The 16,492-nt window shown below is 36.7% G+C and overlaps 1 protein-coding gene across 2 annotated transcripts in view; it reads left to right on the top strand.

The window, feature by feature from the left end:
- ZDHHC15 (zinc finger DHHC-type palmitoyltransferase 15) overlaps positions 1-16,492 on the top strand; it is a 116,804-nt gene that overhangs the window by 87,032 nt on the left and 13,280 nt on the right. For both annotated transcript variants that reach the window (XM_063601597.1, XM_063601596.1), the window contains 6 exons: positions 2,020-2,089; positions 3,560-3,592; positions 4,342-4,462; positions 8,744-8,876; positions 11,538-11,664; positions 16,301-16,404. In XM_063601597.1, coding sequence (XP_063457667.1) covers positions 2,020-2,089; positions 3,560-3,592; positions 4,342-4,462; positions 8,744-8,876; positions 11,538-11,664; positions 16,301-16,404 — 588 coding nt within the window. The remainder of the gene's footprint in view (positions 1-2,019; positions 2,090-3,559; positions 3,593-4,341; positions 4,463-8,743; positions 8,877-11,537; positions 11,665-16,300; positions 16,405-16,492) is intronic.

The following is a 16,492-nucleotide window of genomic DNA, read 5'->3' as shown; positions in this document are numbered from 1 at the left end:
AAAACCTAATATCATATGTTTTCAATTATGAGTGAGAGCTAAGCTATGAGGATGCAAAAGCCTAAGAATGATATAGTGTACTCTGGGGACTCAGGGGGAAGGGTAGGGGGTGGCAAGGGTTAACAGACTACATGCTGGGTACAGTGTTTACGGCTTAGATGATGGGTGCACCAAAATCTCAGAAATCACCACTAAACAACTTATCCATGTAACCAAACACCACCTGTTCCCCAAAAACCTATTGAAATAAAAAAAGTAAAATTAACCATCTTACCAAAAGGAGCAGAGGGATGATCATCCCAGGCAAAAGGAACTGCAAGCACAAAAAGCCTTGAAACAGGAGCAAGCTTGATTACAAGAGCAGATAGGCAGCCAGTTTCACTGGAACATAGTATGAGGAGAGTTTTACAAGATTCATTTGAAGAGATAGGCAGAGGCTAGATGATACAGGCCATGGTAAGGAGTTTGGATTTTATTCTGAAGGTGTTGGAAATCCATTGAGAGTTTTAAGTGGAGAGTGATATGATCTGATTTACATTTTTTTTTATTTTTAGAAACAGGATCTTGCTCTATCGCCCAGGCTGGAGTACAGTGGTTCATTCATGGATCACAGCAGCCTCGAACTCCTGGGCTCTAGCAATCCTCCCGCCTCGGCCTCCCAAGTAGCTGAGGCCACAAGTGCACACCACCGTGCCTGGCTAATTTATTTTATTTTATTTTTTTATAGAGATAGGGTCTCACTATGTTGCCCAGGCTGGTCTGGAACTCTTGGTCTCAAGCGATAGTTGTGCCTCAGTCTCTCAAAGTGCTGGGATTATAGACATGAGCCACTACACCAGATCTGATGTAGATTTTGACAGATCACCCAGCTACTCTGTATAGTAGGTCTTTTGAGGGGCAAGTATGAAAGCAGAGTGATAAATTACACAGATATTGCAGTCAACTAGCTAAGAGACAATGTGGCTTAAATGAGGATAGGAGCATTGACAGTATATTTTAAAATATACAAAAGGACCCAGATATGCATGTTCTTCTCCCTTCCTCTTTGACTCAATTATACCCACGACTTTAGTCACTCACATACTTCCATTAGTGGAAGTAAACACAAATCTCTGCTGAATTAACTGTCTATTGTGTTGAATCAGTAATATGTGCTTAATGTACACTTTAGATGAAATGAATATAATAGTTCAAATTATTCATCATTTTAGTTTTTATACTTAATAATCACATTAAACACAGTCGTACTCTATCAATGAACATCTAGAAAATGAGAGGGAAGGTAAAATACCTTTCATCTAAAGGAAAGGAAGGAAGGAAGAAAGGAAGGAATGAAGGAGGGAGAGAAGGAGGAATGATTTTTTTATATTAGAATCCTAAAATAAGAATTACAGAGTTAAAAGAATCCTAAAATAAGAAATCATCAAAACTGTACAGGTCACAGCCCTGCCAGCAACTTGCTGTGTGACCCTGGGCAAATCACTTGATATGACCCAGATCTTTATTTCCTTTATCTGTGAAATGGTCAATTAAACTAATTGTTCTAGAATGTCTCTTCTGTTCCCCAAATTATTATTCTAGAAACCACTCTCTTTACCATGTTTTAGGAGTGTTATCCACCACATACAATCCAACCTCTGGAGACAGGAGATAAACTGTGAATCCTTATTTTCAGATCAGAAAGTTGGGGGTAAATAGAGGCTAAATGGTTTTTCAAGATCCCTCAAGCATTTGATAGTATAGTTTGTTTTATAATGAAAGATCTTATGACAGATATCCAGATAAGAAACTTTTCTCGTTCCTTTCAGCCCCCAAAAGTGCTTTCAAAATTGGATACAACAAGGAAAAAAATATATACCCCAATTCTCTTATGTAGTCTGCCTTTTGCTTGGTAACTTGAGATGAGTTTGACTATCTATAATCAGTGCATAACAAGTCATCCAGATAAGCTAGTAAGATATAAGGTCTTATATTGAGCCCTAACAAGTGCTAACCACCTTATTTTTTTTTTTTTAATAGCTGTACGATTCTGTGACCGGTGTCATCTGATCAAGCCAGACCGCTGCCACCACTGCTCTGTCTGTGCTATGTAAGTGACGGCCATATTTCCCCTGGGCTGGGCTTGGCCACTGAAGGTTTCCTAGACAACAAAATGACTGATCCTAACATGTAATCATACCTAGATAAGAGCATTTCCTTTCAATTATAATGAGCATATGCCAAAACCCCTCACACGGATGATGATGATCCAAGCTACTCTAAAGATAAGTAAGAGAAGTAAGACCACATTTTAAAAACTAACATTGTATTTGTGGACAGTTTTAGACTTACAGATTTATTGTGAAGATAGTTCTTGTATGTCTCACACCCAGTTTCCCTTGTTGTTAACATCTTATATTTGTATGATACATTTGTTACAATTAATGAACTAATACTGATACATTATTTTTAACTGAAGTCTATATTTAGATTTCCTCAGTTTTTCCATAATGTCCTTTATCTGTTCCAGGATCCCATCCAGGATACCACATTACATTTAATAGTGATGTCTCATCTCCTTAGCTTCTCTTAGCTGTGGCAGTATCCCAGACTTGTTTTTGATAACCTTGACAGTATTTAGGATTAATGGTCAAGTAGGTCATAGAGTGTCCCTTGATTGAGATTTGTTTGATGCTTTCCTCATCATTGTTAGACTGGGGTAATATGATTTGGGGGAGGAAGACGACAGAGTAAGGTGCCATTCTCATTACATCATATTAAGGGTACCTATAAACATGACTTATCACTGAAAGGTTAATTTTGATCATCTGGCTGAGGTAGTATGTCAGGTTTCACCACTGTAAAATTGTTCTTCCTTTCTATGCTTTACTCTTTGAAAGGAAGTCACTATGCACAGCCAACACTAAAGGAATGGAAAGTTATGCCCTCCATCCTTGAAGGTGGAGTATCTACACAAATTATTTCAAGTTATTTTGCTTGGGACATTTATCTCTTCTCTTCATTTATTTATTTATTCAATCGTTTATTTATATCAGTATGAAAGCATAAATATTCATTTTACATTTTGCATTATAACCCAATACTACTTTTTTGTTGCCCAAATTGTTCCAGCTTTGCAAACCCCATTTTTATATTGATACATGTAATGCCTTTTCTCTTGAGTACTTATTCCACCCATATTTTTCTTACCCTTGATTCAGATAGAGGCTATAGCCATATATTTTCTTCTGTATTTTTATTAAACTAAGTATTGAATAAAATGATAGGAGACATCTTGAACCTTTTCTCTGTATTAATAATCTGGAGTTTCCAATCCCTTTGAAAGGTTGGACTTATAAGCATGTAACTTGCTGCTGGCATGATCCTATAAAGTGTTGTTGTGATTACCTCATCCTAGAAATAACTGAGGGCCACAGTTTTGGAGTCACTATAGTGGAAATCTGAGAATGGGTGTTATTAGAGCCATGTAAAAATACTGGTGAAACCTTGAGTTTAATTATGAGATGTTGCTTCATTTCCATAGCCTCACTTATCACACTGTATTTTGTCCCCTTCGTAGGTGTGTGTTAAAAATGGATCATCACTGCCCTTGGTATGTCTGTTTGATTCATTTCTCTCCTCTAAAAGGGTCAAAGTTGCTCAATTATATGCACTTTTCTAAGCATAGTTGTCACATGCCTGTTTCTGCCACCATAATTCACTGGGTTTTATATTTCTGTAGGGGACAGGGGAGGGGTAACATTTTAAATAAAGAAAAAATATAACACCAAAGGTATGGTAGTGAATTCCTGGAGTTACAAAGCTAATGGTCTCATATTCATTAACTTTAGCAATTGAGCATAGTAATGAAATACAGCACAAACATTTCTCCTTTTAACATTACACAATTCAGTTCTGTTTCTAGTTGGCTTGATGTTTGAAATATTCTAGAATGTTAAATTCAGCAATTTTCCAAATTTTGTATATCAGACCCTGCGGGCCAGTCTGAAATCACCTAACTACAAAAACAACATGCCACAACTGTACCAAATGTAGCTGCTAAAACTGTAATACATTTTTAGCAACCAGGATCCAGGTTTGCTTGGATGTGTCACGAACCAGTCCAGAGCTATTAGGCAGGCCAGGTGTTTCTGTGCCTGTAAATGAAAGAATAAACAAGTGAGACATGAACTTGTTTTATCCAGTTTGTTCTTGTTAAGGGACTTCTATCTCTATTGGACTTTTACACGACACATAATGAAGCAGCAGAACTAGCATGATTCCATTGCTTAGTTCACTTATGTATCAGTGTGCTCTCAATCAAGAGGTCCTGATGTCAAATTAGTTTTTCTTTTTTTTTAGGGTTAATAACTGCATTGGATTTTCCAACTACAAATTCTTCCTTCAATTCTTAGCTTACTCTGTTCTCTACTGCCTGTACATTGCTACGACAGTCTTCAGCTATTTCATCAAATACTGGAGAGTAAGTTAAAAATATCCTGAAGGGTCCCTCTAGAACAAATGCACACCCACTCCAACTTGTGACATTGTTCACCCTCTATCTTTTTACATTTTTAAATAGCTAATACTGTTGAAGTAACTGGAAGAGAAGGCACTAAAAACAGGTTTTCCATATTGAATACTCTGAGATTTAGGAAGCTGTTATTTAAAGATTCTAGTTAAACAAGTTTCTGTCATACATGAGAATCTTGCTAAGGCTTTTGGGTACCTAATCTCTTGACTCCTATTGATTCTTTACAATGTATTTCTCCAGTTGAGTTTTAAAGTTCCACTTCCTACCAGTTATAGGTTTGAAAAATGTTGAAACTAATTTTAAATCCCTAGTTTCCTAAGAAAAAGGCTAACAAATCACTCCCCTGTTGTTAGAAAATACTTCCTAATTCCCTATTCAAAGGAGAGTTGCAGAATTCCTATGGGACAGAAAGATATACTGACCTATCTCACATAATGGGGAGGGGTTTTTTTGTTTTGTTTTTTAACTTTGTTTGACAAACACTGGGTTAGCAATTAGGAGAACTGGGATCTAATACTGGATCTCTTACCTGCTTCACTGGCTCATTGCCAAGATCAAATGAAACAGATGTTGAAAGTGCTTTACCTTTAAAAATGTGAGTCTAATAATTATAATGAAATCTCAAAAAAAGTTATTTCATCTACTTGAAGATATAAATCATATCCAACTACTTCCAAAAAAAGAAAAACAAACTTAAGGCAGATTTTTTTATTTACATATGTGTACAAGGTCTGGCAAAAGTATAGTGAAATATGTTCTTTTTAAATGTCATACTAGTGGACTCCAGGAGATATCCCTTCCCCACAACTCCAGTACAATTACTAAGACATCCATGATGAAGGCTGTCCAAACTGAACCTGAATATCAAAAGACAGATGTGGACAGAGCTACTAGTTATTTAGGGATTGCACAAAAGCCTACATAACATGAATATCTCACTTCAAATGGAGACATAAAGCCGTAGAGAAAGAACATGAATTCAGTGACCAGAATATAGACTATAATAAACTGAAGAAAAAAGGAGAAGGGTAAGGCAATAGGAACCTAAATAGCCAAGAATATTTAAATTATTAATCAGTGCATTGATCCCTAGTAATATAGAAAAGATAGTGTAGAAAATTATAGTGATGTGTGTTTTCCATTTCCCTTTCAACTTGCTTAATCAGTTCAGATATTTAATAACTTTAAGAATAAGGAATTATATAATAGATGCCATAATCATTAACTCAGGGATACAAGCAAAACTTTATGCAGAAGTAAAACATTTTCATAAATTTTTCTACAAATATAAAATGCTTCATCATCCCTTCCTTTGTCCCTTTCCACAGCACAGGATTATTATAAAGTTACAATAATTTTAAAATATATTATAAAATCCACATACTGAGCTACTACCCTGAATGTGAAGAAAATCTACTATGTCCAATCAGCAGGGAAAGTGTCGGCCTTGGTCTTCACTATAGACCTTTCTTGGTTCTTAACACAGTAGGCTACTGTTTAGGAACCACTTTTTACCCTTGTAACAAAATAAACAATATTGCATTTCACACATTTTGCCTTTAGCCCACCTAGTCAGCCAATAATCAAATGTCACAGGTGCTATATGCTTTTTTCATTCTTGAAAGATAATATTTGGATATGAATTAATCATCAGTAATGTGCCAATATTCACAAGTAATACCAAGAGTGAACATAACCTTGTTCTCTTTCTATTCCCTCATTTTTTTTCTCCACAGTAGGCTAGCTCATGCCTCACAGATGAGAGGCAAGGAAATGTGTCCTGGCTTGTCCTAAAATGAAAAGGGCATTGACAGTTCAGAGAAATGCTTCCTGGCAGTCTCTTTAGCCAGATAACACTTTAGTGTAGTTTAGGGATGGCTTTCTCTGTTTAAATTGAATATCCCCTTAAAATAAAAAGTAAACACTGCCATATATTTTGAAAGCTGTGTATCAAGGAGACAAGCTGTGCTCCTATCAATAGCAACCTTCATTTGTATGGTACTTTACAGTTTTTGAAGCACTTTCATACCCCTTATCTCATCTGATCCTTACCACAACCCTGTGAAGTAGGCAAAGCATGAATTATTAGTCTTGTTCAAAGATGATAAAAACTGAGGCTCATAGTAGTTAAGTGACTTGTCTATGATCACCCAGCTTGTAAATTTCCAAAGTTAGGACTTTCACCTAAGTCGGACCCTAAGCCCCGTGAACTTACACACTATACCATGTCCTACTGCCCATTATGGCTCTGCTGTGGAGAGCTCTAGCTCCATGAGATTAAAGAATTCAGAAGACCAACAGATTATTTCTCTCTTCTCTATATTAAACAATAGCTACTTTGATAAGAGATTGAGCTTTTCCTTATGCAAAAAATAGTAATACATCCCTCACATATTGGGCCATGGATCTCCTCACAGAGCTATGAATTATTTTAGAATCAGGATAATAGCATTATTCTGCCAGTATTCATCTGCTCTCTCTCTGATGGCTATTACTTTGAGTGATTTAGCTTGGTTATCTCCTGAGAAGGTATTTTTGAACATAGGGCTATCACCCTCTTCTAAAAAAAAAAAAGTTTAAGAAGAACTCTATCAAGGGACAACACAGTAGATATGCTTTGGCAGACAGAAAAATGTTCTTTAAGAGTAATTGGGTGGGGTGAGGGAATAGACTTCAGCTCAGCCAGACAGACTGTGGACTGACTTTATATCAGTCCCTCTTGCCCAGCCATTTTCTACTATCCATTTATATGTGAAACAATAAGAAGTAAAATAAATGTGAGCTTTAAAATATTTTTAAAACATTCTTTAAAAACTAAAGATTGTGAAAGCAAAAACACAGTCAAGGCAAAACCCACTGCAAAGCAATGTATGGAATCTTTTCTATAAGTTCAAAATAAAACAAAAACCAATCTAATTCAATTTGCCTGCTTAGGCCGAGAATTTGTAGAGGGATCATTTCAAAAAGGAGAGTTTCAAATAAATATTCTTGAAGGTTGAAGTTCTTGAGGTAGCTCTTTGCTGGGCTGCTCTGCCCCTATGCAATTTTCACCTGGACCCCCACTCAGCTGACAGCATCTGACTGGCTGAAGATAAGGGGAAGCATCCTTATCTTCATCCTTCAGTATACAACCTGGAAGATTCCCAATATTTCCATACATAAAAATGAATAAAAATATTATCTCAGAGAAGAAAAAAATCTGTACTATCTGAACTTGCCAAGTGTTGCCAAGCCTTAACTTTCTCCTTCCAAATTGGAGTCGAACTAGATCATTCAGAAGTTAAGGGCCACTTAAGAATCACATTTAACTTTATTACTAGAGAGCAATTGGAAATATTTCAAAGTGATTCATCACACTGAAACAATAATCATCACAGGGGAAAATAAATAATAGTCATTCCCCCAACTATTCACTCCAAAATTGAAAATGTTTTCTAAGATTCTCTTCAGAAGATAAATGTTACATGCTGCGCATGTTACAGAACTTTATAACATTCATTCTGGTCTAGGCCGCATGTCGGAAAAAAAGGCTGGTGCCACATGGAAAATAAGATGTCCTAGATAACTATAAAAATCTTTAGCCACCTACTTTTACAGTTGCCTGTAAAAATTCTGCTTGATTTTTACTGTCTAAACAGCTGTTTCACAGGATGTAATATATCAGCACATTCTACCTCAGCTATAAAAAACAACTACACAAAATCTACAACAACTTTAAAATCAGGTTATGACTTATGGGTAGGACATTTTAAAATTCTACCTATATGTTTTAACTTCTTACATACATCACCGTGACATTTTCAATACACGCATGCCCAAGGAAACATGATATATAAAGAATTCCAGAATAACTTACCCTGAGACAAGAGGATAAGGCATATGACTTCAAGATCTCAAACTAAATTGACTACAAGCTGTAAGCGGTCGCATACCAATTATGGCCCGAGAATACCCTTTTCACATTACCCTTTTATAATTGGTACTTAAGATACTCTATTTTACACTGAACTGCACTTAAGCAAGGATCCATTTTAGGCTTTGTAGGCTGAGAGCACACTCACAGGTATCATCATTGACCGAAAGAACCATATTATAAAAATTTTACAGAATCTATTTTTTAAATTACAGCTAGACACTTTATACATGTGAAAACTACTAACCTATATATTTAGAAAAACTAGCCATCCATTTCCACTTTAATCTTTTGCTTGTTTATTATTTCTTTTCTAGGGGGAATTACCCAGTGTTCGCTCTAAGTTCCATGTCCTTTTTCTACTCTTTGTGGCCTGCATGTTTTTTGTCAGCCTTGTGATTCTCTTTGGTTACCATTGTTGGCTTGTCAGCAGAAACAAAACCACCTTAGGTAAGACTGAATATTAAGATTAGGAAAAAACATATTAATGTGTATCAGAGGGACCTGTGAATTGTTCCCAATTAAAACTTCCAGTGAAGCATTTTAGCTGCAGTGACATCCCTCTACCCCCAGACTGAGACAGATGAAAATACATTTTACCAAAATAGAAAGGCATAGTGAGTGAAGCTTATAGGCTAATTATGAGAATATTTTTTAATGAAACCCCACACAGAAACAAAAATGGCCATTGTTCTTTATAGTGCATACTGGGTAATAGCTCCCAAGGTTAATAGCTCAGAAGATTTCTAAAAGGTGTTCACATGAGGAAATTAAAGAAAGAATCAGTACAGAAGGGGATGTCAGAAGGGAGAAGTAAAGTTTGATAAAGATAGTAGAATCTAATTTATTATGCACATCTAAAAACAGAGCCCTGAGAAAAAATCCAAACCAACCACAACAAGAATCCAAAAGTCTTGAGAAACAAAAAAAAAATCAGTAAATATCTGCAATCATCAAGGGGCTGTTTAGGTACTATGGGAATGAGATAAATACATTGAACAAATGATTCTCTAGAAAATGAGTAAAATAAATGAACATATTTTCTGTCAGTTAGTCTATAGGCTATTATGTGGAAAACTATATTACTGATGGATTCCAGTACATTTTATTTCATCTATGGTGAAATAAGTATTTACATTGTGTACAAATCAGTACATGAGGAGTGAGGACAAAGTGTCCAAGTTTTGAATGTTGAATGTTTAGCTAGGATAGATTTGAGAAAAGTTTAGTGCAAAAGCTACTACACATTGGGAATTTGTTTGCTAATAATGCTAACAGCTAAGAAAGTATTCGCATCTATTGGCCGTACATGATGGCTCACTCCTGTATTCTTAGCACTCCTAGTACTTTGGAAGGCCAAGGCAGGAGAATCACTTGAGCTGAGGAGTTTGAGACCAGCCTGAGCAACATAACAAAACCCCATCTCTACAAATAAAAATAAAAATAATTAGCTGGGTGACTATTCACAATAGCAAAGCCGTGGAATCAACCTAAAGGTCCATCAATGGCAAACTAGATAAAGAAAATGTGGTACATATACACCATGGAATGCTACGCAGCCATAACAAAGAACGAGATCCTGTCCTTTGCAGCAACACAAATGAAGCTTGAAGCCATTATCCTAAGTGAACTAACTCAGGAACAGAAAATCAAATACTTCATGTTCTCACTTATAAGTGGGAGCTAAAGACTGAGTACACGTAAACACAAAGAATGGAACAACAGACACTGGGGCCTACTTGAGGAAGGAGTATGGGAGGAGGGAGGGGTTCAGAAAAAAAAATTCACTCGGGTACTATGCTTAGTACCTGGGTGACAAACACCATACCCTCAAGTCACAAATTTACCTATATAACAAACTTGCACATTTACCCTGAACCTAAAATAATAGTTAAAATATTTTTTAAATAATAATCATTAGCTGGGTGTGGTGGCATGTGCCTGTGGCTGCAGCTCCTCAGTAAGCTGAGACAGGAAGATTGATTGACCCTGGCCAGGAGTTTAAGGCTGTGGTAAGCTAAGATTGTGCCACTGTACTCCAGCCTGGGTGACAGAATAAGACCCTGTATCTATTTTTTAAAATGAGAACACATGGACACAGGAAGGGGAACATCACACTCTGGGGACTGTTGTGGGGTGGGGGGAGGGGGGAGGGATAGCATTGGGAGATATACCTAATGCTAGATGACAAGTTAGTGGGTGTAGCGCACCAGCATGGCACATGTATACATATGTAACTAACCTGCACATTGTGCACATGTACCCTAAAACTTAAAGTATAATAATAATAAATTTTTTTTAAAAAGTATTTGCACCCATTTTCTTAACCAAATATGTATGTAGCCCCTAGTTGCTAGGGTGGTAGATTAGCACATTTGGCTTAGAGACCAGCTACGAAGTGGAAAACCACTAAAAGCTTCATGATAACAGAGTCTGAAAACAAAGAACAAATGAGAAACAGTCAGATGCAGCTAGAGTCCAACAGTGAAATCATTTACTTAATGGGATAAATGTGTGTCTAAAAATAATGTGCACTAACATGGTCCCATTCCTTACAGTCTTTGAAGTGATTATGGCTCACCAATTGACATTTTAGCTGAAGTAAAACTCAGTTTCTTACACTGCAGGCTTCAGCATGAACACTTTCATTTTTGAAATGTTTCAAAACCAAATCAACGTCATTACCATCTCTTTATGTGTCATTACTTTCTTCCCAGCTCTAAAGATGGTGGTCATTCGGCTGTTGTTGCCGCTTAGATTCAAATAAAGTGCTGTTAAATCTGTTCCTATATTCTAAATTCAGCAGTACAAAATACATACTACCCCCGTGGCTGCTTAATTATTTCTACCACCATGTGTTTCCCCTGTCTTTTAAAAAGAGAGTTCTAATTCTTTATATGCAGTAACAAGTTTAGTTTGTGTGAAGTGATTAAACTGGTTTTTACTAAGCAATTTAGCAATACCTAAAAATGAGAGGTCTGTGCTACCACAGCAAAAAGATATAATAGAACCAAGTCACATACATGGAGAAATGTAAAATCATGACTATGCTGAAATTTGTTTCTTTATTGCTTTCTTCCTCTTTTCTTCAACTCTCCTGCCCTGCCTTAGAGGCCTTCTGCACTCCAGTGTTTACAAGTGGCCCAGAGAAAAATGGGTTCAACCTTGGCTTCATCAAGAATATCCAGCAGGTGTTTGGAGATAAGAAGAAGTTCTGGTTAATACCTATTGGTTCCAGGTGAGTAAATATTACCACTGGAAGAAGTTAGTACTGGACCCTGCCTTAAACCAGCAAATTCAATTTTGATTGTAGTATGCAGCAGGTATCAGTCCAGTGTGAAACTCTATTCCCCAAGTTCTTCATTTCTAGGTTAATAAAGGCAAATAAAGAGGTGAGGGTCTGATAAAATAGATATTCTCATGCTTTCTTTGTGGCAGTGTGCAGTGGCACTACCAATCTTTTATAACTGAATTTGGTAATATCTATGAAAAAATTTAAGAATCTACTTGCCCAACATCCCAGTAATTCCATTTCTGGGAATTGAATCTACCCTAAAGACAGAGACAAACTATGCACAAAAATGTTCATCACAGCATTATTTATAGCCAATAATTAGGAAACAACCTAAACAGCCAACAATATGGGAATGGATATATATATATATATATATATATATATATATATACTGGATGGAATATTATACAATCAAAAGTAATGGTTATAAAGACTATGTCACAAAAAGGGAAAGTGCTTACTATATTTTAAGTGAAAAAAGAAAAATCCAATACACTGTGATTAAAAACATAAGTATATATAGAAGAAAAACAGCAGAAGAGAAATATACCAAAAAATGTTAAAAATGGTACTATATTTTAAGTGAAAAACAAAAAATTCAATACACTGTGATTAAAAACATAAATATATATAGAAGAGAAACAGCAGAAGAGAAATACGCCAAAAAATGTTAAAAATGGTAAGGGCAATAGTCTTAGAAATTATTTATATTTTCTCCATTTTATATATTTTGTGATTAATACTAATATTATTTTATGAATAAAAATATGAAAAGCAAGAACAAAGATTAATTTGAGGTTGTAGGTAATTCTTTTTTTATTATACTTTAATTTCTGGGGTACATGTGCAGAACATGCAGGTTTGTTACATAGGTATGCACGTGCCATGGTGGTTTGCTGCATATCAACCCATCATCTACATTAGGTATTTCTCCTAATGCTATCCCTCCCCTAGCTCCCCACCCCAGGACAGTCCCTGGTGTGTGATGTTCCCCTCCCTATGTCCATGTGTTCTCATTGATCAACTCCCACTTATGAGTGAGAACATGCGGTGTTTGGTTTTCTGTTCTTGTATTAGTTTGCTGAGAATGATGGTTTCTAGCTTCATCCATGTCCCTGTAAAGGACATGAACTCATTTTTTGATGGTTGCATAGTATTCCATGGTGTATATGTGCCACATTTTCTTTATCCAGTCTATCATTGATGGGCATTTGGGTTGGTTCCAAGTCTTTGCTATTGTGAACAGTGCTGTAATAAACATACGTGTGCATGTGTCTTTATAGTAGAATGATTTATAATCCGATGGGTATATACCCAGTAATGGGATGGCTGGGTCAAATGGTATTTCTAGTTCTAGATCCTCGAGGAATTGCCACACAGTCTTCTACAGTGGTTGAACTAATTTACACTCCCACCAACAGTATAAAAGCGTTCCCATTTCTCCACATCCTCACCAGCATCTGTTGTTTCCTGACTTTTTAATGATTGCCATTCTAACTGGCATGAGATGGTGTCTCATTGTGGTTTTGATTTGCATTTCTCTAATGACCGGTGATAATGGGCTTTTTTTAATATGTTTGTTGGCCACATAAATGTCTTATTTTGGGAAGTGTCTGTTCATATCCTTTGCCCACTTTTTGATGGGGTTGTTTGGTTTTTTTCTTTTTTTTATTATACTTTAAGCTTTAAGGTACATGGGCACAACGTGCAGGTTTGTTACATATGTATACATGTGCCATGTTGGTGTGCTGCACCCATTAACTCATCATTTAGCATTAGGTATATCTCCTAATGCTATCCCTCCCCCCTCCCCCCACCCCACAACAGACCCCAGTGTGTGATGTTCCCCTTCCTGTGTCCATGTGTTCTCATTGTTCAATTCCCACCTGTAAGTGAGAACATGCGGTATTTGGTTTTTTGTCCTTGTGATAGTTTGCCAAGAATGATGGTTTCCAGCTTCATCCATGTCCCTACAAAGGACATGAACTCATCATTTTTTATGGCTGCATAGTATTCCATGGTGTATATGTGTCACATGTTCTTAATCCAGTCTATCATTGTTGTACATTTGGCTTGGTTCCAAGTCTTTGCTATTGTGAATAGTGCCGCAGTAAACATATGTGTGCATGTGTCTTTATAGCAGCATGTTTTATAATCCCTTGGGTGTATACCCAGTAATGGGATGGCTGGGTCAAATGGTATTTCTAGTTCTAGATCCCTGAGGAATTGCCACACTGACTTCCACAATGGTTGAACTAGTTTACAGTCCCACCAACAGTATAAAAGTGTTCCTATTTCTCCACATCCTCTCCAGCACCTGTTGTTTCCTGACTTTTTCATGATCGCCATTCTAACTGGTGTGAGATGGTACTCATTGTGGTTTTGATTTGCATTTCTCTGATGGCCAGTGATGATGACCATTTTTTCATGTGTCTTTTGGCTGTATAAATGTCTTCTTTTGAGAAGTGTCTGTTCATATCCTTCGCCCACTTTTTGATGGGGTTGTTTGTTTTTTTCTTGTAAATTTGTTTGAGTTCATTGTAGATTCTGGATATTAGCCCTTTGTCAGATGAGTAGATTGCAAAAATTCTCTCCCATTCTGTAGGTTGTCTGTTCACTCTGATGGTAGTTTCTTTTGATGGGGTTGTTTGTTTTTCTCTTGTAAATATGTTTAAGTTATTTGTAGATTCTGGATATTAGCCCTTTGTCAGATGGATAGATTGCAAAAATTTTCTCCCATTCTATAGGTTGCCTCTTCACTCTAATGAGAGTTTCTTTTGCTGTGTAGAAACTCTTTAGTATAATCAAATCCCATTTGCCAATTTTGGCTTTTGTTGCCATTGCTTTTGATGTTTTGTTCATGAAGTCTTTGCCATGTCTATGTCCTGAATGGTATTGCCTAGGTTTTCTTTATGGTTTTATGTCTTGCATTTAAATCTTTAATCCATCTTGAGTTAATTTTTGTATAACGTGTAAGGAAGGTATCCAGTTTCAGCTTTCTGCATATGGCTAGCCAGTTTTCCCAACACCATTTGTTAAATAGGGAATCCTTTCCCCATTGCTTGTTTTTGTCAGGTTTGTCAAAGGTCAGATGGTTGTAGATTTGTGACGTTATTTCTGAGGCCTCTGTTCTGTTCCATTGGCCTATATATCTGTCTTCATATCAGTACCATGCTATTTTTGTTACTGTAGCCTTGTAGTATAGTTTAATTTGTGGTTGTAGGTCATTCTTAGAACTGCAACAATTATGCAGGGAAAGTAGTGGATGAGAAATAAACAGTCAAGCTTGTGTTCTCTGAATGACTTTGTGAACCAGATTGAACCACCATCAACTAAACTAGTTCTAGAGCAGAGCTTGCTTGTAGCCTTCTTGCAGCCACTTTTCAGTCCCCTCCTTAGACAGGAATACACTCATGTTCACTTAGTTGAGGTAACTTTGTTGGGGGTAGGGTGGTAATTATGGAAAAATTTCTCCTTGATTGATTGCCTTGATACTTCCTGTGTAGCAGTTAGTATTTTAAAGACTCATGTATTTCAGAGATGTGGTGTATCCAACTAACCTGTCTATAAATCACAAGGCAAAACTATGTCAGTGGGTAATATTGATTAATAACTGTTACCAGATATTACCTATACCCTATTCACATACTCACATACACAAATATCCACACATCATCACCACATCAAAGGGAGGTGTAAAATCAGTCTTCTCTGGAATAAAGAACAAAACCAAAAATCAAAGCCCATTCATTTATAATCAGTACACTTACATTCTCTTTAGAGTGCTATCAATAAAATCTGTCAACTTTCAATTTACCACATACATGAACAGGAGAAAAGGCATAAGTAACATCAAAAGTCATTCAGACTCAAATGTGGAATGCATTCAGATACCTAAACTGAAATGTTCAAACTGTAACCTCTTCTAGCCAGGGCCAGCTCAGTTCCCTCCAATGCATCCCATCTGTTAGTGGCCAGAAATTACCCAGGGAGTTGACCCTAGCTTACCACAGGTAGCCACAAAGCGAGACCCCACATGTGGATAATTGCCCTGAAAATCTGCAGTCTAGAGATGGCTCACTCTGGCTCTTTCCCCTAGTTCCTAATAACCTTTCTGCCATGCACACCAAATAAATAACAGTGCATTCGCGCATTTGTCTTTCACCAATTCACACCAGCTTATCTCCACTGTATTCAGTGTTTCAGAGACTGGTCATCTTTCTTGAAAACTTAGAATCAAAGCAGTGAGATAATTGGATATAAATTGGTATCATCATCATTAAGTGATATGTATGAAGCTTGCTGTGTGTGCATATTGCCATACTGGGCATTTTGGGAAGCAAACTATAGAGTTGCTTACAAACAAGAAGTTAACACTGATGCAGACACACAAATAAGATATGGAAATCGAGAGCAATATAGCAACTAAATAATGCTATTGTAAGAGCCCATTCCACCATGGCTTTAGACAATGAGACTAAATATGGCTAAGAACCCCCCTCTTGTTTTTAAGAGGATTATAACCTTCACAAAAGTCTATGTCAGCTGCAATAGGTCACTGCCTTTCTTTTCCCATCAGCCCTGGTGATGGACACTCCTTCCCTATGAGGTCTATGAATGAGTCACAGAATCCACTGCTAGCAAATGAAGAACCCTGGGAAGACAACGAGGATGACAACCAAGGTAAGTAGGGTCAAAGACTATGAAGTCCACATTAATACAACCAATGCAATGTGGTGAGTAAATAGTGTCCAGAAAGATTTTATAAGCA

The sequence above is a fragment of the Pan paniscus genome, chromosome X, assembly GCF_029289425.2.
Source record: "Pan paniscus chromosome X, NHGRI_mPanPan1-v2.0_pri, whole genome shotgun sequence".
In the NCBI taxonomy this organism is placed as follows: domain Eukaryota; kingdom Metazoa; phylum Chordata; class Mammalia; order Primates; family Hominidae; genus Pan; species Pan paniscus.
This window is presented reverse-complemented; position numbering and strand designations above follow the sequence as displayed.